At 52.5% G+C, this 24471-nt stretch overlaps 1 protein-coding gene across 1 annotated transcript; it reads right to left on the bottom strand.

The window, feature by feature from the left end:
- Positions 1–21549: 21549 nt before the first annotated feature.
- On the bottom strand, positions 21550–22137 carry LOC148218303 (olfactory receptor 14J1-like). Its single transcript, XM_088157872.1, has one exon. The coding sequence runs from the start codon at positions 22135–22137 to the stop codon at positions 21550–21552; it is 588 nt and encodes a 195-aa protein (XP_088013998.1).
- Positions 22138–24471: the final 2334 nt, after the last annotated feature.

Raw genomic sequence — 24471 nt, 5'->3', positions numbered from 1 at the left:
CCACAGTGTCATAATGGACTTTTGGTTCCATGGAGTCCAGCACTGTTCCATGAATCTTTGGTTCCATGGGGCTCTGTAGTGTCACAATGGACTCCTTGGTTCAATGGTGCCACACGGTGACACAATCACCCCTTGGCCCCACAAGTTCCCAGAGGGTCACAATGGTTCCTTGCTTCCATGAGGCCCTGCAGTGTCACAATGGACTCCTTGGTTCCATGGGTCTGCAAAGTGTCACAGTGGCCCCTTGGTTCAGTGAGGACTGTGATGCCTTAAGATTTTAGCCTTTATATTTTTCAAATCCTGTACTGCATTAGTGCATAACTCTAAACTCTAGATAATGTGTTAGTTAATTTTCTTTACATTTAGGTCAGACAAAACAATTCCTCTAGGCCTGAAACTCAAGGATACCCTACAGCCTCAGGCTCTGAAAAGTATAAACAAAAGTGAACTGGGGGGGCGAGCTGGCAGAATATGACTTCATTACTTGAGCTGTAATTGGAGGTTTAACCCTTGATATGCAAATGAACTAAGCTTATATGTGTCTAAAACACTTGTGACCACTGTCCACATTTGGTGTAGCCTCTGGGCTACTATTGACTGGCCAAGGTGAATCTATTGAAGGTCTTTATTGAGATAATGAGCCCTATTGAGGTGACGTTAGGTCATAGGTTGGGCTTGATGATCTCAAACATCTTTTCCAACCTCATTAATTCTGTGATTCTGTTTCATAATAGTCTCCATTGTTCCATGAGGTCCTGCAATGTCATAATAGGCCTTTGGTTCCATGAGTTCCCACAATGCAAGTATGGACCCTTGGTTCCATGAGGTTCCCCAGTGTCACAATGGCCCCTTGGTCACAATGGACTTCTAGTTCCATGAGCTTTCATACTCTCAGCAACAGTTCTGCACTGACACAAGGGACCATATATTCCATGTGCCCCACTCTGTCAAAATGGATTTTGGTTCCATGAGCTTCCACAGTGTCAAAAGGCCCCTTTGTACCTTCAGGTTCCACAGTGTCACAGTTGACTCCTTGGTTCTGTGAGGCCCTGCTGTCATCAAATCTCGAAAATATCAGAATAAGACAAATTTAACACTAATTTGGTTCTAAAGAGGGCATCATTTCTTTCAGACCTCAGTTCCAATGTGGAATAACTCCTAAACATATGTGGACACATGATTCTACAAGTGTGTTGCTTATATTCAGCAACTACATGTGTATAACAACTTAACCATTTCCATAAAACCCACCCAGGGTTACCAGGTTCAGTCCTTGCTATTTCTATCACTGCACCCTTGAGCTAGATGTCTTCTCTTCCAACCACCCTTGCAGGGAAAGCAGCCCCTCAATACCTTGTTTCTCTTCTAAATTGCACAGGCACAGTAAAAATTGAATGAACCCTTTTGGAATCGAGCCCAAGGCTTTGTGTGTCCAGGCAGAGGCAAGCAGGAGGCAGAGCTGTCAGCAAAGGAAGGGGCCAGCGAGGTGGGGCAGCCGGGGGATGACGACAGCCTGCAGGGACAGAGGCGCAGGGCATGGACACCGTAGGACAGCCTGGGCTGCAGAGGCCACAGGGATGGGCAGCAGCTGAAAGGCCCTGACAGAGCCAACTCCTGCAGCACTTGGGCCATGCAGGCTGGCCCTGGGCCTGAGGCCAGCAGGGGACAAGTGAGCCTTGCTGTGCTGGGGCCTCATTGCCTCCTTGTCCCTGCTCAGCAGCCTGGCAGGGGCCGCCCCATGGTGCTGCCCTTGGCATTGCACATGGCCAGAGCCCAGTGGCCCGGGAAGAGCCCAGAGCAATGAGGGAGGGACAGGATCTGCCTTGCCAGGGGCTGGGGCTCAGCCCTTGGCCCTTTGCATTCTTGGAACACATCCAGGTGTGCTCAGCATCAGAGACACCTTTCCCTTGTTTGTCCTCACCTGTCATCAGTGCCTCCATTGTTCTGCTCTAACTGGAACCTTGGGACATTTTCTGAGTCATGTCCCTCAGTGGAATCCATTAAAACTTAACCAACTTTGGAGTTTCAATTTAACTGAGTTCTGGAGAAGATTTTTGAGCATACTCTGAGGGACGGAGTATGATGTAAACAGCAAAAACCCTGAGAGGGTCATTAAAGTCCTTGTGCTGTGTCTGTGCTGCTGAGCTGGGCCAGGCTCCTGGCACAGAGGCAGCTCCTGGCAACCAAGGAGAGCCTCAAAAAGACATTGCTGAGGAACAGCTCCTCTCCCAGCCCATTGGGGCTGAGGGCACTGCCTGCATGTACCTGGGAGGAGTGAACCAGACAGAAGCTTAAAGCAACTGCAAGGACAATTCTGAGTTTATTCATGGAGAAATCTTCACCACTTCTGACACAGTAAGTCTCTGGCTGCAGGGATCTCCTAAAGCTGATCCATGAAAGCACTGACATGAATGTAAGGATGGTTCTGCTGCTATTTCTGGTTTGGGGAGGATGTGCTGCAGATTGGGGCTGCCCTGGGCACCGTCAGAGGGACAGGGCAGGACGGCTCCTGCTGGCCAGCCCAGGCCATGTGCCACCTGCCAGGGACAGCTCTCAGCCTGCCTGGCAGCTCCCCATGCACTGTGGGGAGAAGTTGGAGGTGGAAGGAGCCACCCCCATCAGGGCAGGTTCCTCCTGCTGTGGAGATGGTGCTGCATGGCCAGGGCTGCTCTCAGCTTTCTCCTCAAGGCAAGGCAAAGGGGCTGTCAGGTGTGTCTGTGTCACTGACACTCCTGCACTGTCCCACTGGGCATCAGCAGATCTGCCTCACATCTCCCTCACAAAGTGCCTCCTCAGCCTCCTGTGCCTACAGACAGCAGCAGCAGCACCTTGGTTTGCAGCATCTCTGTTTGTGTGAGCTGCCCTTAAGGCCCTGCTGGCAGGGAGATGGCCCTGGGCAGTGCCCTGTGCTGGGAGGGGTGTGCAGGGCAGAGCTGAGCCCCCAGGGCTGGGCTGGGCTCTGGGAGCACTGGCAGGGACAAGGCTTGGATAAAGAGAAACAGCTCCCATTAGCCACGACTCTAGGCACCAGAGAGCCACAGGAACACTGGATACCCTCGCTGTCCAGCTACACAGGGAAAGAAAGGGTTTACAGTAACTGACTTAAAAACCAGACCATTCAAAGGAGTCAACTTTATCTTTCCAGTCAGTTTTAAGTGTGATTACCCTGAAATACAGGGAGGTGAAATGAGAAATAGGTACCTGTGTAGGACCAGGAGGTCTGACTGCACTTGGGCACAGGGAGCCCTGTTTTCCCTCTGGGCTTCTCAGAGATCAGGCGGAGAGCAATGCTGAAGATGAGGCAGTAGCTACACAACAGCAAAAATCAGAACTCAAAAATTAAATTTTTACTGAAGTTCTCACACAGGAAGAGAGAGAGTTTTGAAAGGATTTCTGATTTAATTGCACAGGATTGACTCAAAGAAATCTGTCCCAGCTTATCAATGTTTTCTTTTAACAGTCAACAATACACAGAATGAAGAAATGTCCAACAGCAGCTCCCTCAGCCACTTCCTCCTGCTGCCATTGGCAGACACGCGGCAGCTGCAGCTCCTGCACTTCTGCCTCTTCCTGGCCATCTCCCTGGCTGCCCTCCTGGCCAACGGCCTCATCATCAGCGCCGTAGCCTGCGGCCACCACCTGCACACCCCCATGTTCTTCTTCCTGCTCAACCTGGCCCTCACTGACCTGGGCTGCATCTGCACCACTGTCCCCAAAGCCATGCACAATTCCCTCTGGGACACCAGACACATCTCCTATGCAGGATGTGCTGCTCAGCTCTTTATGCTTGTCTTCTTCCTTGGATCCGAGGTTTCCCTTCTGATCATCATGTGCTACGACCGCTACGTGTCCATCTGCAAACCCCTGCACTACGGGACCCTCCTGGGCAGCAGAGCTTGTGCCCACATGGCAGCAGCTGCCTGGGCCAGTGCCTTTTTCAATGCTCTCATGCACACGGCCAATACATTTTCCCTGCCCCTGTGCCAGGGCAATGCCCTGGGCCAGTTCTTCTGTGAAATCCCACACATCCTCAAGCTCTCCTGCTCACACTCCAACCTCAGGGAACTCGGGCTCCTTGCTGTCAGTGTCTCTTTAACACTTGGCTGTTTTGTGTTCATGGTTTTCTCCTATGTGCAGATCTTCAGGGCTGTGCTGAGGATCCCCTCTGAGCAGGGACGGCACAAAGCCTTTTCCACCTGCCTCCCTCACCTGGCTGTGGTCTCCCTGCTCGTTACCACTGCGTTTTTTGCCTACCTGAAGCCCCCCTCCATCTCCTCCCCATCTCTGGATCTGGCCCTGTCTGTTCTGTACTCAGTGGTGCCTCCAACCCTGAACCCTCTCATTTACAGCCTGAGGAATCAGGAGCTCAAGGCTGCAGTGTGGAGACTGAACACTAGATGGTTTCAGAAACAGTAAACTGCTGGCCAATTTCTGAAAATCACTTGTAATAAAAGTCTCCTTTGATTCTTCTTGTGGGTTTGCTTTTAGGTTTGTTCTTTCTTTTCCTTTGTTTTAGCTTTTCAATATTGTCTACAAAGAAATGTCATTATTTGTGCTGTATTTCCTTTTGATTTTCTCCATTTTTTCTGTGACCCAGAGACTGTGTCAATGAGGGGCTGCGCTCTTGGTAACTTTAAATAAAATAAAATAAAGATTCTCCCAGTAAAGATTTCTCCAGAGATGCCCCTTTTGTTCCCTTCTCTGGAGCTGCAGCAGCAATGTCTGTGTGCAGAGCTGGGGCAGATCAGTGCTGGCACAGCAGCTGTGCCCAGCAGCAGCAGTAGCACTTGGTGTTGCCAGTGCTGCTCCCGTGCCACTGCCCCACTGCCCTCCTGGCCCTCGTGTTGCTGCAGGGCCTGAGTGCTCTCAGGGCCGGGCACAGCCCTGGGGGTGGCAGTGCCGGGGCTGCAGCAGGGACAGGCCATGGGCACTGCTGGGGCAGCGCTGACGCCTCAGGACAGGGCCTGGGGGCTCCAGGCTCCTTGGCCAGGCTCTCTCCACAACACTTGGCCAGCCCAATGCTGAACACAGAAAAGCCCCGGGAGCAGCCCCAGGCTGGCCGTGGGCAGGCTGGGGGCAAACAGCATGGCTGGTGCTCTGCAAGGTCCCTGCAAGGGGGACACCCTGGCAAGGAGCAGCAGAGCAGGGCCTGATCCATCCCCACTGCACTGGACACCCCAGGGCAGCGTCCCAGAGCGTCCTCATGCACCTGCCAACAACATCCCCCCTCTGCAGCCCTGGCCTCTCCCCCAGCTCACACAGGAGCCGCATCCTTGCAGGCACACACACGGCAGCACTGGCTCAGGAGCCCCTGTTTGCATTGCACACAGCAGGCTCAGCACCCCCATGGTGCTGCTGTGGGGACATGGAGCTGAGTGAGCACAAATGCCATCAGCCCCTGGGGCCAGCAAGGACTGGGGGACGGCAGGGAAACCACTCAGCTTTGTCGTGGCCTCTGAAGTCAGCCAGAAAGTTTGTTCCCATCAACTGTGAGTTTCCTATCCCACTACAAATGTTGTTGCTCAGATCCAGGGCTGCCTGGCAGCCACCCCCAAACTGCCCTGAGCATTTCCTTTGCTTCACCTTTGCTTTCTTTCTTCTTTCCTGCTCTACTTTTCTTCCTCTTGCCCGTGTCCCGTCCCCAGCACACAGCCCATCCCTGTTTGCCCTTTCCTCTCTGAATCCACTCCCCATTTCAGTTCCTGAGTTGGCACCATGGAAACATCCCTTGGGGAGCAGGATCATCCTCCAAGTGCTTCAGGAATTGTCTGCAGGGTCCTGCAGTGCCTCGTGCTGCTCCCTTGCCAGAGGCACCACAGGCCAGGGGGGCACATCTGGGCTGCTGTGTCTGGGTGTGGGGCTCCCTGTTGTGGGCAATGAGGAGGGGCTGGAGAGGCTCTGCAGGTCTGACAGGATGGGCTTTGGGGCCTGTGTGGAGAAGCTGAGGGACCTGGGCTGCTGGACCTTGTGAAGAGGAGGCCCAGGGCTCATCCTGCAACTGCTCCAAGGGTGGTTTCAGACAATCACGGAATCAGCCAGGCTGGAAAAGATCTTGAAATAATAAAGTCCAATCTGTGCCCTGACACCACCTTGTCTCCCTGAGCCTCCTCTTCTCCAGGATAAACATCCCCAGCTCCCTCAGCCACTCCTCACAGGACTTGTGTTCCTGACCCCTCACCAGCCTTGGTGCCCTTCTCTGGACACGCTCCAGACCCTCCATGTCCTTCCTAAATTCGGGACCCAGAACTGGACACAGCACTCGAGGTGCTGCCCAACCAGTGCTGAGCACAGGGGAACAATCACTGCCCTGCTCCTGCTGGCCACACCATTCCTGACCCAGGCCAGGAGCCATTGGCCTTCTTGGCCACCTGGGCACACTGCTGGCTCATGTCCAGCCTGCTGTCCATCAGTGTCCCCAGGTCCCTTTCTGCCTGGCTGCTGTCCAGCCACTCTGTCCCCAGCCTGGAGCACTGCAGGGGTGGTCGTGGCCAAAGTGCAGGACCCAGCACTTGGTCTTGTTAAACCTCACCTTGTTGGATTTGGGCCCTGGATCCAGCCTATCCAGGTCCCTCTGCAGAGCCCTCCTACCCTCCAGCACATCCACACTCACACCCAGCTTGCTGCCATCTGCACATTTGCTGATGCTGCACTCAATGCCCTCATCCAGATCATCAATGCAGATATTGAAATCCACGCTGGCTGGCTCTGATCCCTCAGCCATCCTGTAGGTGCCTTGTGATGGCACTCAAGGTGATCTGTTCCATCACCTCACCAGGCACCCAGGTCAGGCTGACAGGCCTGCAGTTCCCCACATCCTCCTTCCAGCCCTTCTTGGGCATGGGCTCACATTGGCACCTCCAGTCCTCTGGCACCTCCCTGCTGAGCCAGCACTGATGAGAAATGATGGAGAGCAGCTTGGGGAGCTCATCCAGCAGCTCCCTCATCCCCCTAGGATGGATCCCATCTGGTGCCAGAGACACCTGTGAGCATCTGAGTGGCTCAGCAGGTCCCCAGCTGCTTCCTCCTGGATTACAGGGATCTGTTCTGCTCCGTGTCTCCATCTCCCAGCTCAGGAGAACACTTGTCCTGTGGTCAACCTGTCTTAGTGTTGAAAACTCGGGCAAAGTCCTGATGTACCTCAAACCTTTTCTCATCTTTAGTTACTACATTCATCCCCATATCCAATAAAAGATGATGTTCTCCTTGTCCCTGCTTTTATTATTAATATATTTATAAAAATATTTTTCTTTTTTTTTTTCACAGATGTTGCCAGGTTAAGTTATAATTAAACGTTCAGCTCTCTCCTTTTCTTTCTGCATGACCGAACAACATCCTTAAACACTTCCTGAGTTGTCTTCCCCTCTCTCCAAAGTTGATGTACCTTCTTTTTTCCTTGACTACATGGAAGCCTAGCCAGGCCAGTCTTTTTCCTTGCTAGCTCACTTTTTGGGGCATAGGGACAGGCTGCTCTTGGTCCTTCAACATTTATATCTTGAAATGTTTCCATCTTGCCTGGATCTCTTTGTTTTAAAAGGCTATTTCCCTTAAAAAAATCAGCACCTCATTCTGTTATCCCCAGATATGAATCCTGAATAGGCCAAAGTCTGCTCTCTCTACATCCAGTGTAGAGGTTTTGTTGATGTCCCATCCTCTTTCACACAAAATTTAAAAGCTGCATTATTTCATAGTCATTGTTGCCCAAACAGCCTCTGACCACCACATCTCCCACCAGCCCTTCTCTGTTTGTGAGCAGCAGGAGACAGAGCTTTCCTTGGGAATGGGGAGAGAAGGAAACCTCCCCCAATTGCATCCTGGAAGGTTCAGCCTGGAGGTGAGGAAGCAGAAAAGTCCCTCCCAGGGCAGAATGTTGGTGCCCGAGGTGTCCCAGCGTGAGGCTGGGCCATGCCATGGCTCTGTGTGCCAGGAGCCGGCAGCGCTGGGTGCAGGGAGCCCAGGGAGGGCACAGCAATGCTGGGCTGAGAAATGCTGGGGGGGACAGCGAGATGGGCGTGTGCAGCCGGCCAGGGCACAGGAGCAGCACGCACAGGGGGCACAGCCTGCAGGAGAGATGGCCAAGGGCTGGGCAGGGCTGGCAGGGCCAGAGGCACCCAGGCCTTTGTGCCCTGGGCTCGGGCAGGGCCTCTGCAGCCCCACAGAAGGAACTTTCCTGGCAGGGGCTGCACTTTGCTTCTGCCTCGGCCCTCCCTCAGGAGGCTGGCAGGGCTTGCAGCTTGATGACATTTGTCCTTGCTGCCCCTGCCATCCCAGTGCCCTAGCAACAGCCCCGAGCCACCCGTGAGGGACAGGCCCTGCTGGGCCAGGCCTGGGCTCAGGCCTTGGCCTTTCTGCTTCCTCCAGCCAGCCCAGGCCTTGCTCAGCATTGCAGTTCCCTGCTCACAGCCTCGGGCTCCTGCAATCCTGCCCTCAAGGATCTGCTCTCACCAGTCCCTGGGGAGCCTTTGGCAGTCCCTGCCCTCAGTGGGGCCACTGATGCTCCAAGGGACTTGGAGTTTTGCTTCTGACTCCTTGAGCAGCTTCTTCAACCTTCTCCCATTGCCTGAGGGTCCTGGACTCAGCCCCAAATCCACTGTGGGGCTCATAAAAATACAGAAAGTCCTCAGGAGCACCTTGTCTTCTTCCAGTTGTCTTCAAGTTATCAGGGGTTGTGCAGCTGCTTGGAGTCAATTTGGAGTTTTGTTAATGGGGAAGGATTTCAAAGTGCACCTTGTAACTTTTTTATCTTTAATAAAGTGAGTATTTTTTAAATTTTTAATTTCATAAATGAGAGGATAGAAGCATTCGCCAAGTGATGTTGATGCTGAATGTCTCCTTAGGAGGTCTGGGCATGCAGAAGAATGAGCCCCTTGCAGACTGACCCTGTTTGGACAACCTGCTCCTCACCCCCAGCCTCACCATGTCTGACATCGCCCACCTGGGACTGACATCCCTGTGCCCTGCAGCAGAACCTTGTCCCCTGAGCTCTGCAGCTGGCTGTCCCAGCCCATTGCACCATGTCCCACCTGCTCTCCTCAGGGCTCTGCCTGCACACAGGACCGGGAGAAATTTTCCTGTTTGTGAGGAAAGAATGGAAAAGCCTGAGCAGGTTTCCTGAAAAAAAAACCCCACTGAGGAACCACATGCTCAGTCCAGGCTGTCTGGAATGATGTCATCTTCCTACGAGGGACAGTGTGACCAGCAATGATCTCTGTAAGCAGAATTCTGAGTCTTTCAGCTGAATTCTCTGTCCCTGTCCTTTCCCTGGATCTCTGTTGTAGATGGAAGCTTCTGGTGCCACCCTCACCTTTAACCCCTCTTTTGAATGCAGACAGATGTTCCCAGGTGTGTTAAGCAGATGTTGCTCAATGTTTATGCAAAGCTTTTGTATCCTCATGGAACCAAGGGGACCCTTGTGACACAGCAGGGGTTCATGGAACCAAGGAGACAATTGTGACAGTTCAGAGCCTCACAGAAACAAGGCTCCATTGTGACACTGAGGGGAATCATGGAACCCAGCAGACCATGATGACACTTCAATATCACATGGAACCAATGGTCCATTGTGACAATGCAGATCCAAGGAGACCATGGTGACACTGTGGGACCTCATGGATTCAAGGGGCCACTGTGACACTGAAGAACTTCATGGAACCCATGGTCAGTGTGACTTTGCACCCCCTCATTGGAACAAAGGAACCGTTGTTGACAGCACAGGAACTCATGGAACCAAGGGGCCCTGGTGACACAGCAGGGCCATATGGAACCAAGGAAATCTGTGACATTTAGGAACCTAATGGAACCAAGGGTCCACTATGGCACTGCAGAAACAAGGAGACCATTGTGACACTATGGAAGCTCATGGAACCAAGCAGCCATTGTGATACTCCAGGACCTCATGGAACTAAGGGTTTATTGTGACACAGCAGGGTCCCATGGAATCAGTTGTCCATTGTGACAATGCAGATGCCAGGAGACCATGGTGGCACCATGGAAGCTCACGGAACCAGCGATCCAGTGTGACACAGCAAGGCCTTGTGGCATCATATTGTGACAGTACAGAACCTCATGGGACCAAGATTCCATTGTTATACAGTGACACTTCATGGAACCAAGGAGCCACTGTGACACAGCAGGGGTCCATGGAACCAATGGTCCACAGTGATACTGGAAATCCAGGGAGACCATGGTGATACCACAGAAACCTCATGGAACCAAGGGACCAGTGTGACACTGTGGGGCCTCACTGTAGCAAAGGACATGGTTGATGGGACAGAAGCTCATGGAAATTATGGGACACTGTGACACTGCAGAGCCTCATGGAACCAAGGAGACCACTGTGACACTGAGGAACCTCATGGAACCAAGCAGCCATTTTCACACTGTGGAACCAAGGAGAGCACTGTTGACGGTACAAAACCTCATAGAACTGAGGGGCCATTGTTATACAGCGAGGCCTCGTGGAACCAAGGGACCATGGTGACACTGTGGGGACCCATGGAACCAAATATTCATTGTGACAGTGCAGGGCTGCTTTAACCAATTGTCCATTGTGATACTGCAGATCCAAGAGACCGTGGTGACACTATGGCAGTTCATGGAACCAAGGGGCTGTTGTGACACACCAAGGCCTTGTGGAACCACAGAGAGCATTGTGGCAGCCCAGAACCAAGGAGGCCATTTTGACAGTACGAAGCCTAATGGCACCAAGGGTCCATTGTTATATAGCAGGGCCTCATGGAACCAAGGGGCTATTGTGAAACTGTGCAAGAGCCATAATGGAGTCAAGGACAGCACTGATGTTGAAATCCACAGGATAGAAACTTTTGAACACAATTTTGAATTTGAGTATTTGAAAACAGGTATTCTTTATTACAGCATGGTGGTCACTTGGGCAATCCTTGCTCCATCTTAGTGCCCAGAGCATCGAATGAACATTGAATGAACAGAGTTTTTATCAGACACATTGATTATGTGATTTATTAGCTATCCCACTTCCTTGGACTTTATTTGACATAGTTGCACCCCTTATTGAAAGTCTTTCTATGGTTCTTTGGGGTCTGTCTTCAATATCCTTCAGTGTCCTTTTTAGGTGGCTGTTCCTCTATCCCCGCTTTTGAGTAAGGGCAATATTGTTGTTTTGTAGAACTTCTGTTTTGTCAGCCTTGCAGAGCTGAGCTGGCATCCTCCTTGCATTTTGTGTGACTTCTGTTTGCCTCAGCTACATTCTTTATCCGTTTCTCCAAGGCTGTTCTGTTCTGTTCTCTTCTACTGTCCTTGACAAGAGTAAATGTTGTTGTGTTCTCCTGTCCTTGTCACAGTGCTCGCCCCACATGAGGCGAGTCTGCAACCCCCTCCAACCCATGGGCTTGGGGAGGGCAAGTGTTCCTGAGGGAACAGGGATGGGACAGCTGGGCTGGACTGACCCAAGGGATGTTCCATTCCATGTTATACCACGATCAGCAATAAACTGAGAGTAGTGGGGGGCAAGGGGCATAGGGAATTGATGCATTTTTTAAGACATTTTTATTCAAAACAGCACCTACACATACAGAATCCACTCCTGCCGCAGCATGGTTAAATATTTTCTGCTGCTAGGAGATTTCCTGTGGATGTGCTTTGCTTCTGCGTATGGCCTTTGCTTTTTGTGCTTGCTTGGTTCATGGGATTTTTTGTTGTTGTGGCTTGGGTCTTGCTTTGTTTCTTTTTTTTTTGGTTGGGTTTGATTTCTCAATATGGAACTACCTTTTAACTGAGACATAAGTTTTACCTTTTCTTGTTGCCTGATTGGCCACTGATGGCAAGATAAATTTACCCAACTCAGTCATTTTGCCCAATTACATTTTGCAGTCACCATTAACTAGATGAGTTTGGTCACAGACTCCCTGCAATTTGGCAGCATCTACAAAGGAATTGAAAGTGCATTTCATGCCCTTATAGTGATAATAGAAATGTTCCACACTGGTGGTCAAGGACTGGTCACTCAGGGAGGTCACCAGGGAGTGGCTGCCAAGAGGACTCTGTGCCATGGATGACATTTGACCCTGATTGTTGAGCCAAATTCCCACCCACCCCATGTTCCTCTCCTGCAGTCCAGCTCTCTCCAATCTGGCTCTGAGGAGAGCACAGCAGACCGTGTCCCAGGCCTGGCTAAAGTCTGGGCACACAACATCCCCTTCTTTTCCCTCCCACGGGGGTTCTGCAATCCCTGCCTTGTGCTGCCAGTGCCTGCAATGGCTGCAGGAGGATTTGCCACATGCCCTTCCCTGCTGAGCCTGACCAGTCTGTGACTGTCCCAGTGCCCCTCCCTGCCCTGTTTGCAGACTGGTTCCATGTCTGCCCTTCCCAAGTGCCCAGAACCCTCTGGGATGGCTCTGCCCTTTCCAAGGGGTTTGAGAGAGGTCTCACAGTGACACTTCCCAGCCTTCTCAACATCCCTGATACCAAAGGCCTTTTCTACATCCCTCAGTTCCAGGTCAGTGCCCCGAACACAGCACAGCCCTGTCCAGGTCCTTGGGATGGTTCAGAAGGGAGACAGCTCTGATTTCTCCCCACAGAGCAGGGAACTCCAATGGTCTCTCTGTGCAGTCCATGGCTGTCCTGAGCATTTTTTCCTGGAAACTCCCTGCCAGAATGTTTCTCCCTATGCAATCCTAACCACAGCCCAGTAATGAATTCAGGTGTTTTCGAGAGTGTAGTGGCCTCAAGGCACTGTTTGTGCCACCAGAACTGTGCCACCCCCATGTGCTGATGATGGTGTTTGTGCTCACTCGGGTTCATCTCCCCACACACACACGATGCACTGCTGAAATCTCCTCAGTACACACTAAACATGGCCTGCTGGCCTGGTCACTTGGTGTCCCTCCATGCAGGGTCAAACAACCTCCTGCAGCTGGGGGAGAGGCCAGTGCTGGGTGTGGTGTTTGCTGGGGCTGGTGTGGGACAATTGCCCTGGGGCACCTTCCCAGGCTGTGCCCAGAACAAAGACACAGCCCAGGCCCTGCCCTGCTGCTCCTCAGGTCCATCCCAGGAGCTCTGGCTGTGCCAGGACACTGCTGTGTGCCCCCTGCACACTGCCCCTCTGCCCCAGGCTCCTCACTGTCTCTGCTGAACACAAGCACCGCAGATACTGATGGAGCAATACTGTGACTAATGACATCCCTTGGTGGAAAATATAATCAGAAGTTAAAAAAAAAAAGAAAAACAAGTGGAAAAATAGAATACTCCAAATAGAATAACAAAAAAGACACATGGCCCAAACCAGTCTGGGCAGTCTGTAATGAGTTCCATTCTGAATGCTATGCAGAACAAACAGGCACTTTATTGTTTCTGAAAAGCACAGAATGGTCATATTCCTCAGGGCATCCTCAAGCTCCTGGTCCCTCAGGCTGTAGATGAGGGGTGCAGGGCTGGAGGCAGCACCGAGTACAGAACTGACAGTGCCAGAGGCAGGGATGGGCACCAGGGTGGCACAGGTGACCTTTGGGCTTTGCAGGGCCCAGGCACAAGGGCTGTGCCAGAGGCAGGGCTGAGGTCACACTCTGTGGGCTGGGGCAGAGCCCAGCCAGAAATCCCCCCTGAGCCAGCAGCTCTGCAGTGGTGGCCACCAGGCCGGCTTGCCCAGGGAGGCTTCTGGCCATGGCCTGCAGGGAGCTGCTGCTGCCAAGGTGCCTTTGGTGCCTCAGGCTCTGCCTGGCACAGGTCCCACCACGGCTCTCTGCTCTTGTGCCCGAGCCCTTCCCTGTGCTGGGGCTGGCCTGGGGCTTTTCCTGCAGCAGGACCTGGGCTGGCCATGGCACAGGAAAGGCAATTCCTGCTGGAGCAGGAGGCTCTGCCTGGAATGGGCTCAAACAACTCCAGCAAGGCCCTGTTTGCAAAGCTCCAGGGGGAAATGAAGAGGGAGAGTCACGCTGCTTTTGGGGTGAATAATGCTGAAACCAGCCTGCCTCCTCCATCCCAAAGTTCAACATCCTGAGAGGGAGCTGGAGCTGTGGCAGAGCTGGTAAAATCCCCAGAGAAAGGAACAACCAAGTGACACCACTGAGAACTTGTGCAGAGCTGCTGAGCTGGCACAGCCTGGGCACATCTGACTGACAGGGCAGCACTTCAGACTGGAAAAGCCCCATCCCAAATTTTAGTGGCAGCCTCTCCTGACATTTCCCTTTTCCAGAAAGTGGAGACACCCCTCAGGGTCACTGCTTGAGGCTGAGCTAAAGAACACTGAGCCCAGGGTTGTTGGGCTGGGGAAGTGACACCCATCTCTACTTAGTTCTGCTTTGATACAATTGCTTCAAAATTGCTTCCTAGAGCACTACATTAAAATAGATGTTACAGCTCCTGTACTGTGGAGTAAATAATTCTGATTCAGACCTTTATATCTAATCATGATCATAATCAATCATATCTCTATGTATACAAATATTTGTGGTTTGCCATTCTTAATGTTGAGGGACAAAGTTGTACAAAGATTCAATTCCACCTGTATAATCCTTTACACATAAATCCTTAACAAAGTCTGGGGCTGGGATTGGATCCAGGCACTCCCAGGCTCCTCTCACAGGAGTTTAGAAAGCCTGGGGGTCCTGGTTTGGGGGAGCTTGGGGGTGTAATTGGGGTGTTGGGGGTCCTTTCTGCAACTTGTTACCCAACAGGAGCTTCTCTAATGAACTTTGTGTGAAGCTCCCACTGTGCCCATGACAGGAGCCCCTGTGAGTGTCTGTGACATCCCGGCTCTTTGGCAGCCTGGGGACTCCTGGGGTGTCACCCTGAAATCCCTCTGAGTGTCTGTGACATCCCGGCTCTTTGGCAGCCTGGGCACTCCTGGGGTGTCACCCTGGAATCCCTGTGAGTGTCTGTGCCCTCACTGTTCTTTAGGAGCACAGGGATGTCCCCACTGCACTCCTGCCACTGCCTGTGACAAATTGGCTCCTTGGCAGGGCAGAGACACCTCTGTTGTCACTGTGGAGCCCTGTGACTGTCACCTCATGAGCCTTAGGAAGATTAAGGAGCCCTGGGATGTCCCCATGGAGCCCCTGTGACTGAGTGTGACCAAACAGATCTTCAGGAGCCCAGAGCCCCCTCAGATGTCCCCATGGAGCCCCTGTGCCTGCACGTGAGCTCACAGCTCTTGAGCAGCCTGGAAACCCCTGGAATCTGTTCATTCCTGCTCTGCTGAGGATGGATCCTCAGCAACTTGGAGGTTCTCTAATGACTTTTAGTTCTCCAGAGACTTGGTCAGCTCTTCAGTTCAGGAATTCAGTGACAAAGGCTCATTAATATTTCAAAACACCCTAAGAAAGCAAGCCCCTGGGAATAATTTCATTTTAAGTCTTTAATTCTTCTGTGGTTAATAATACAGATTTCAGAAATGTATTCAAAGAGAATATACCATGTTTTGTTTAATTCAGGGACTTTTTTTGTCACATTTAGTTTTGTTTTCCTTTTTATAGATTAATATCAGTAATCTCCAGTTGATATTGATCCTGAGAACCTCCTAATGCAGACTGAATAGATATGAAAATCAAGACCCTTTATGGCTGACAATCAATCACACTCTGTCCCTACCCTCACCCCATCAATTCCCTCATCCTACCCCTGGCACTCAGAGCAGTCTTGTGCAAATCTGATCTCCCTCCCCTCCAGGCTGTGCCTGCAGCTTTCAGCTCCTTGGCTCCAACTCCCACCTGCTTTCCTTGGAGAAGGAGCTGCCTGAGACACAGAGGGATGTTCATTTATTGTCAGCAAACCAAAAGCAGGCACAGCTCCATAAAAAACAGAATTCCAGCCCAAGGAGTTCTGGGCAATGGAGCCACATCCAGGGGTGTCCCCAGGGCTCAGGACTGGGGCCAGGGCAGTGAAATCTCTTTCTTGCTGATGTGGACGAGGGCATGGAGGGCACCCTGAGTCAGTGTCCAGGTGAGGCCAAGCTGGGTGGGAGTGTGGCTGTGCTGCAGGGCAGGAAGCTCTGCAGAGGGATCTGGACAGGCTGGAGCCATGGGCCCAGGACAATTGGATGAGGTTCAGCAAGGCCAAGGGCTGGCTCCTGCCCTGGGCTCACAACCACCTCAAATCCCTGGCCATGCCCTTTCCTGATCCCCACTGCCTCATCAGGTTTCTGTGCTTTGGGGGTCAGGAACTGGTAGGACTTGAGAGGCTGGGAAAGGTTTCTCTGCATTGCTAACATAAAAATGTAAACATCATAAAATTTAATACACATTGAAACTTTTCCCTCAACAATGAGAGACATCCCAGAAGCATCTGAGAGGTCCACCATCCATAGGGGATTTCTCTACAAAGTTGATTTTAGGCACAGATGATGCTGTGATAGATATAAAAACAATCAAGGTGTTGTATCAGGATGCTCTGCTTGGAGTGGGGTTAAAAAAGCCTGAAAAAAATCTTCTACATGCAAAAGTTTCAAGGTTGATGGAGCAAGGGAATTCATGCTGTGTTTTGTGTTGTGGAAATACTGAAACCAGCCTGACTCATTTAAACTCCTGTCCTTGCTGGCATGAGGAGCCCCTCAGCCTTCCCTGCTCCGGGCTGGACAAGCCCAGCTCCCTCAGCCTCTCCTCACAGCCAAAGGGCTCCAGCCCCACCTTGGAGGCCCTTCCCTCACCCTGCTCCAGCTGCCAGACATCTTTCCTGCCCTGGGCAACCCAAACCAGGCCCCAGTGACCTGGATAATCCACGGCCTTGATGTCCTGGTCACACAGCCCTGGCCCCTTGTCCCCGTGTCAGGCTCTGGGGTTGATTTGTGGAACATCCTTGGGGGAGGCTGTGGCTCCAGGTGGAGCAGGGGGATCCCGGGGGACAGGGGACCCTGCTGGGGCATGAACAGCATTGGACTTGTCTGGGGAAACTGTGAGGGGGGGCTGGGGCAGAGTGACCAACCCAGTGACCTCACACAGCCCTGCTGGAATGTCACACAGCCCCTCCTGTGATGTCACAGCCTGCCCTGTGATGTCAGACCTCTGTCCTGTGATGTCACAGTCAGCTCTGTGATGTCACAGGGACAGCCTGTGATGCTCAATGACCTCACATAACCCACTCTGTGATGTCACAGCCCACTCTGTGACCTCATGTTACCAGATGATAAATTGCCCATCCCAGGTGAGCTAACACAATGCTTGTTCTCCAAAACCACTGGCCTCTGGAACCTGCACAATGCCCGTTGTGTGAGAAGGGGAACTGGAAGTTCCCCAGCCTCAGTGTCCTGCCAGCTCAGCCAGGCTGAACTGGAACATTGGGGTCCACGACCACCAGGGACCACCAGAGAGACCCCCAGGACAGAAGAACCCATGGGTAAAGGGCAGGGGAAATATGTTCATGATTTTGGGGAAATGATTATCATATGTGTGTTTAGTCCAGGACAGTCAATGAATAAGTTTGCAAAGTACAGAATATAAACAGAAACTTTCCTGTACTTGGCTTTGGCAGGAGCTGTCCCCTGTGTATCCAGCCAAATAAAGAATGCTGCTTTTTAATGCTATATTGGTGTTTGGGAGTTTTTGATTTTACTGAATGTTTGGTAACACTCCCACTGCCCAGGAAAGCTCTGTCTCCTGCTGTTCACAAACAGAGAAGGGTTGGTGGGAGATGTGGTGGTCAGAAGCTGTTTGGGGTACTGTGACCATGAAATTATTGAGTTTTTAAATATTCTGTGAAAGAAGGAGAAGCATCAACAAAATTTCTACACTGACCTTACAGAGAGCAGAACTCAGCCTATTCAGGATACAGATTTGGGGATAACTGACTTTTTAAAAGGAAACAGTCCTTAAAAACAAAGCATTCCAAGAAGGATGGAGACACTTGAAGAAAGAAATCATGAATGAGCAGGAGGAGCCTGTCCCAGTGTGCCAGAAGTGAGCTAGTGAGGAAAATGATTTGCCTGGCTGGGTATGGAGCTTTTTCCAGGCACTCAGGGAGAAAAGAGGGTGCATCACCTTTGGACAGAGGTGCAGGCAACTCAGGAAGTGTTTAAGGATGTTGTTAGGTCATGCAGAAAGAAAATGAGAGAAGTGAAAACTCAATTAGGACTTAACCTGGCCACTTCTGTGAAAAATAATAGAAAATATTTCTATAAATAATATATTAGCAAACCGGCAGACAAGGAGAATCTCAGGTCTTTATTGGATGCTGTGGGGAATAGAGAAACTGAAGATGAGAAAAAGACTGAGCTACTTAACCCATTCATGTCCTCAGTTTGGAACAATAAGCCAGGATGTCCTGAGGACAAGTGTTCTCCTGAGCTGGGAGATGGGGACAGGGAGCAGAACAGAACCCTGTAATCCAGGAGGAAGCAGCTGGGGACCTGCTGAGCCACTCAGATGCTCACAGGTGTCTCTGGGAACAGATGGGATCCATCCTAGGGGGATGAGGGAGCTGCTGGATGAGCTGCCCAAGCTGCTCTCCATCATTTCTCATCAGTGCTGGCTCAGCAGGGAGGTGCCAGAGGACTGGAGGTGCCAATGTGAGCCCATGCCCAAGAAGGGCTGGAAGGAGGATGTGGGGAAGTGCAGGCCTGTCAGTCTGACCTGGGTGCCTGGTGAGGTGATGGAACAGATCACCTTGAGTGCCATCACAGGGCACCTACAGGATGGCTGAGGGATCAGAGCCAGCCAGCGTGGATTTCAATATCTGCATTGATGATCTGGATGAGGGCATTGAGTGCAGCATCAGCAAATGTGCAGATGGCACCAAGCTGGGTGTGAGTGTGGATGTGCTGGAGGGTAGGAGGGCTCTGCACAGGGACTCAGACACCAATGTGACACTGACACTGCAGGGTGTCATGGCACCAAGAATCCATTGTGACACTGCAGGTTCTTGTGTCACAGAGGTCCATTGTGACACCGTGCAAACAAAGAGTCCATTGTGTCACTGTGGATCCGTATGGAATTCGGGGGCCCCTGTGACTCCATGGGGCCTCATGAAATCAAGAAGACAGTTGTGACAATTTTTGTCCTTTTGGAAACAAGGAGACCACTGTGACACTGCTGCACCTCATATAACCAAGAGGCCATTGTGACACTAGAGGGACTCAGGGTCTGAAGGAAACAATTTTGGCACCATGGTGCCCCATGGGACCAAGAGGCCATTGTGACACTGTGGAACCAAGGAGAGCATTGCTGCACTGAGACCTCATGGAAACAAGACCACTGTGACACTGATGGACCTCATAGAACCAAGAGGCCATTGTGACACTCCAGGGCCATGGGGTGGCCAAGGTGCCATTGTGACACTGTGGGGCACAAGGATCTAAGAGACTTTGTGACACCCAGGGGCTCCATGGAACCAAAAGAAAATTGTGACACTGGGAGGCCTCATGAAATTGTGACATTCTAGGGCCATATGGAACCGTGTTGACATTAAGCTGGGTGTGAGTGTGGATCTGCTGGAAGGTAGGAGGGCTCTGTACACAGGCCTGGACAGGCTGGCTCTAGGGCCCAAATTCAATTAGGTTGAGTTTAACCAGTCCAAGTGCCAGGTTCTGCACTTTGACCACAACAACCCCTGCAGTGCTCCAGGCTGGGGACAGAGTGGCTGGACAGCAGCCAGGCAGAAAGGGACCTGGGGACACTGATGGACAGCAGGCTGGACATGAGCCAGCAGTGCGCCCAGGTGGCCAAGAAGGCCAATGGCTCCTGGCCTGGATCAGGAATGGTGTGGCCAGCAGGAGCAGGGCTGTGATTCTTCCCCCCTGCTCAGCACTGGTTGGGCAGCACCCCGAGTGCTGTGTCCAGTTCTGGGCCCCCCAATTTAGGAAGGACATGGAGGGTCTTGAGCGTGTCCAGAGAATGGCAACAAGGCTGGTGAGAGGTCTGGAACACAAGTGCTGTGAGGAGTAGCTGAGGGAGTTGAGGTTGTTGATCCTGGAGTAGAGGAGGCTCAGAGAGCCGTGGTAGTGTCAGGGCACAGGTGTGACATGCTTTTCTGATTCCGTGATTCTCTGAAACTACCCCTGGAGCTGTTCCAGGATGAGCCCTGGGCCTCCTCTTCACAAGGTCCAGCAGCCCAGGTCCCTCAGCTTCTCCACACTGCCCCAAAGCCCATCCTGTCAGTCCTGCAGAGCCTCTCCAGCCCCTCCTCATTGCCCACAACAGGGAGCCCCACACCCAGACACAGCAGCCCAGATGTGACCCCCTGGCCTGTGGTGCCTCTGGCAAGGGAACAGCACGAGGCACTGCAGGACCCTGCAGACAATTCCTGAAGCACTTGGAGGATGATCCTGCTCCCAAGGGATGTTCCCTCGGTGCCAACTCAGGAATTGAAATGGGGAGTGAGGCCAGAGAGGAAAGGGCAAACAGGGATGGGCTGTTTGCAAGCGAGGGGACAGGGCTGGGCAATAGGAAGAAATTTGGATCAGGAAAGAGTAAAGAAAGCAAAGGTGAAGCCAAGGAAATGCTCAGGGCAGTTTGGGGATGGCTGCCAGGCAGCCCTGGTTCTGACAACAACATCTGCAGTGGGACAGGAAACTCACAGCTCATGGGAACACACTTTCTGGCTGAATTCAGAGGCCACGACAAAGCTGAGTGGTTTCCCTGCCGTCCCCCAGCCCTTGCTGGCCCCAGGGGCTGATGGCATTTGTGCTCACTCAGCTCCATGTCCCCACAGCAGCACCATGGGAGTGCTGAGCCTGCTGTGTGCAATGCAAACAGGGGCTCCTGAGCCAGTGCTGCCGTGTGTGTGCCTGCAAGGATGCGGCTCCTGTGTGAGCTGGGGGAGAGGCCAGGGCTGCAGAGGGGGGATGTTGTTGGCAGGTGCATGAGGACGCTCTGGGACGCTGCCCTGGGGTGTCCAGCACAGTGGGGATGGATCAGCCCCTGCTCTGCTGCTCCTTGCCAGGGTGTCCCCCTTGCAGGGACCTTGCAGAGCACCAGCCATGCTGTTTGCCCCCAGCCTGCCCACGGCCAGCCTGGGGCTGCTCCCGGGGCTTTTCTGTGCTCAGCATTGGCCTGGCCAAGTGTTGTGGAGAGAGCCTGGCCAAGGAGCCTGGAGCCCCCAGGCCCTGCCCTGAGGCGTCAGCGCTGCCCCAGCAGTGCCCATGGCCTGTCCCTGCTGCAGCCCCGGCACTGCCACCCCCAGGGCTGTGCCCGGCCCCGAGAGCACTCAGGCCCTGCAGCAACACGAGGGCCAGGAGGGCAGTGGGGCAGTGGCACGGGAGCAGCACTGGCAACACCAAGTGCTGCTGCTGCTGCTGCTGGGCACAGCTGCTGTGCCAGCACTGATCTGCCCCAGCTCTGCACACAGACATTGCAGCTACAGCTCCAGAGAAGGGAACAGAAGGGGCATCTCTGGAGAAATCTTTGCTGGGAGAATCTTTATTTTATTTTATTTAAAGTTACCAAGAGTGCAGCCCCTCATTGACACAGTCTCTGGGTCACAGAAAAGATGGAGAAAATCAAAAGGAAATACAGCACAAATAATGACATTTCTTTGTGGACAATATTGAAAAGCTAAAACAAAGGAAAGGAAAGAACAAACCAACAAGCAAACCAACAAGAAGAATCAAAGGAGACTTTTATTACAAGTGATTTTCAGAAATTGGCCAGCAGTTTACTGTTTCTGAAACCATCTAGTGTTCAGTCTCCACACTGCAGCCTTGAGCTCCTGATTCCTCAGGCTGTAAATGAGAGGGTTCAGGGTTGGAGGCACCACCGCATACAGAACAGACAGGGCCAGATCGAGAGATGGGGATGAGATGGAGGGGGGCTTCAGGTAGGCAAACACTGCAGTGCTTAGGAACAGGGAGACCACAGCCAGGTGAGGGAGGCAGGTGGAAAAGGCTTTGTGCCGTCCCTGCTCAGAGGGGATCCTCAGTACAGCCCTGAAGATCTGCACATAGGAGAAAACAATGAACACAAAACAGCCAAATACCAAACAGACACTAACAGCAATGAGCCCAATTTCCCTGAGATAAGATTTGGAGCAGGAGAGCTTGAGGATGGGTGGGATTTCACAGAAGAACTGGCTTAGGGCATTTCCATGGCACAGGGGCAGGGAAAATGTATTGGCTGTGTGCACCACTGAATAGAGAAAGGCACTGGCCCAGGCAGCTGCTGCCATGTGGGCACAAGCTCTGCTGCCCAGGAGGGTCCCGTAGTGCAGGGGTTTGCAGATGGACACGTAGCGGTCGTAGCACATGATGGTCAAGAGATAAAACTCTGCAGCAATGAAGAACACAAAGAAAAAGAGCTGAGCAGCACATCCTTCATAGGAGATGTGTCTGGTGTCCCAGAGGGAATTGTGCATGGCTTTGGGGACAGTGGTGCAGATGCAGCCCAGGTCAGTGAGGGCCAGGTTGAGCAGGAAGAAGAACATGGGGGTGTGCAGGTGGTGGCCGCAGGCTACGGCGCTGATGATGAGGCCGTTGGCCAGGAGGGCAGCCAGGGAGATGGCCAGGAAGAGGCAGAAGTGCAGGAGCTGCAGCTGCCGCGTGTCTGCCAATGGCAGCAGGAGGAAGTGGCTGATGGAGCTGCTGTTGGACATTTGCTGTGTCTTGGCATGGGGATCTGTAAGAAAAGTAATCATGGAATAGTTCAGTTTGGAGAGGATTTAAATGATGCCAGCCCAGCTTGGTGGCACTTTCCCCCCACTGCCTGCCCAGGGCTCTGCTGCCTGGAGCTGTCCCTGCCAGCAGCTGCTTCCCTGTGCCCAGGGCTGGGCCCTGCCAGTGCTGCCAGAGCCCAGCCCAGCCCTGGGGGCTCAGCTCTGCCCTGCAGACCCCTCCCAGCACAGGGCACTGCCCAGGGTCAGCTCTGCTTCTGCAGGCTCTGATGGCAATGTCATAGCTATCCTGAGGAGGCTGGAAAAGTGACACTGATGCTGCCTGTGAGGGACCGTGTACTAATTTCTGTCAGTGCCTGCTTTATTAAAATCCAAGAAAAAATATTATATTTTTTCCAAACTGAACTTAGAGATTAATATCTATATGCAATTTCCCATCTACGCAACACAGAGCAGTAGATTAGAAAATCAGGATTTTCCTTTTTAGGCAGACCCTGCCTCACTGTGCTCCCCGTGTAATCTACCTAGAAACATTCTGGAGTTAAATGTTATGCTGGGAACAGTTCTGAACTATGCAGCATCCTCACCACACAAGGACAACCCTTCCAAGCCTCACCAGCTGTCTCCTTCCACCCAGACCTTGTCCCCCAGTGCTGGGAGCAGCTCCCAGGGCTGGCTGAGAGCTGTCCCTGGCAGGCAGCAGAGTCCCTGCCCCAGCACAGCGCCCTGGGCTGCAGGACCCTGCTCTGCACCACAGCCCTGGGCACCCCTGGCTGCTCTACACAAGAGATCATCAGAGAATGTACTCACACAGTCTGCAGGCATTGGGATGTTCCAGCTTTAGGAGATCACTGCAGGAGCTGCAGCTGCACTGTCCTGCAGCCAGAGGCTTCCTGTGTCAAGGGCTGGGAGTGATTCTGCCCCAGCCACTTCTGAGCATCTTCCCAGCCCTGACTGATTGAAGCTCTCTGTGCCTCTGTGCTGTGCCCGGGGTGGCTGCAGGCAGTGCCCCAGCCCTGCTGGGCTGGGAGAAGAGCTGCTCATCAAGAGAAAGAGCTTTTGAAGCTCTTCTTGCTTGCCAGGATCGCTTTCTGAGCCAGGAGCCAAGCCCAGCTCAACAGCACAGACACAGCACAAGGACTTTAATGACCCTCTTGGGGTTTGTGCTGAGGCCCTGAGCATCAGTCCCTGAGTGGGAGCTGAAGAAACCTCTCAAGAACTCCAAGTCACAATCAAACTCCAAAGTTTCCTAAAGTTTTAATGGGTCCCACTGAGGGACACAACTGAGAAATTGTCCCCAGGTTCCAGTCAGAGCAGGAAATTGGAGGCAGAGATAACAGGTGGGGACAAAAAGAAGCCAAGTCTTGGTGCCCTGGGGCACAGCAGGGTCTGTGCCACCAAGGGCTCTGAGGAGACACCTTGTCCTGAGCCACTGGGGCCTCCTGGCACAGCCCCAGCAAGGCTGGCCACTGTCACCCCTTGTCGTGCCCTCAGCATCCCCCCACATCCCAGTGGCCTCAGGGATCTGCTGGGATGAGTCCCTGGGGAGCCTTGGTCAGGAATGGCCCTGGGGGCTCCTTCATGCTCCCAGGGACTGCAGGTTTTTCAGAGCACTTTGGATTTTGCTTTTTCCTTGGAGTTTGTGAGAGCTTTGTGCAATCATGGCCTCCAATTATCTCCTTCAATTAGTCCCTTGAGAACCTTTATAATTAACAACACTCAGTGGGGCTCATTAATGTTTCAAGGTACTTCAGTTTTTTCAAGGTACTTTCCTTTTTCCTTTCTTCTCTGACTCCCTGAAAGGTTTTTGGGCAATCCTGGCCTCCCATTATCTCCTCCAAGGAGTCCATGAGGAGCCTGTGTTGGGGATGGACCCATTAACACCTCAAGACACTTTGGGCTTCTCTTTTGACTTTGATTCTTGGAAGAGTTTGTGCAATCTCCCCTCAGGCCCTGAGGTTTGAAGGCTCA

The sequence above is a fragment of the Sturnus vulgaris genome, unplaced genomic scaffold (genome assembly GCF_052056855.1).
Source record: "Sturnus vulgaris isolate bStuVul1 unplaced genomic scaffold, bStuVul1.hap1 Scaffold_192, whole genome shotgun sequence".
NCBI lineage: Eukaryota > Metazoa > Chordata > Aves > Passeriformes > Sturnidae > Sturnus > Sturnus vulgaris.
This window is presented reverse-complemented; position numbering and strand designations above follow the sequence as displayed.

Coding starts and splice junctions, on each gene's coding strand:
- LOC148218303 (XM_088157872.1), bottom strand. CDS start 22,137: ATGTGCTACGACCGCTACGTGTCCATCTGCAAACCCCTGCACTACGGG.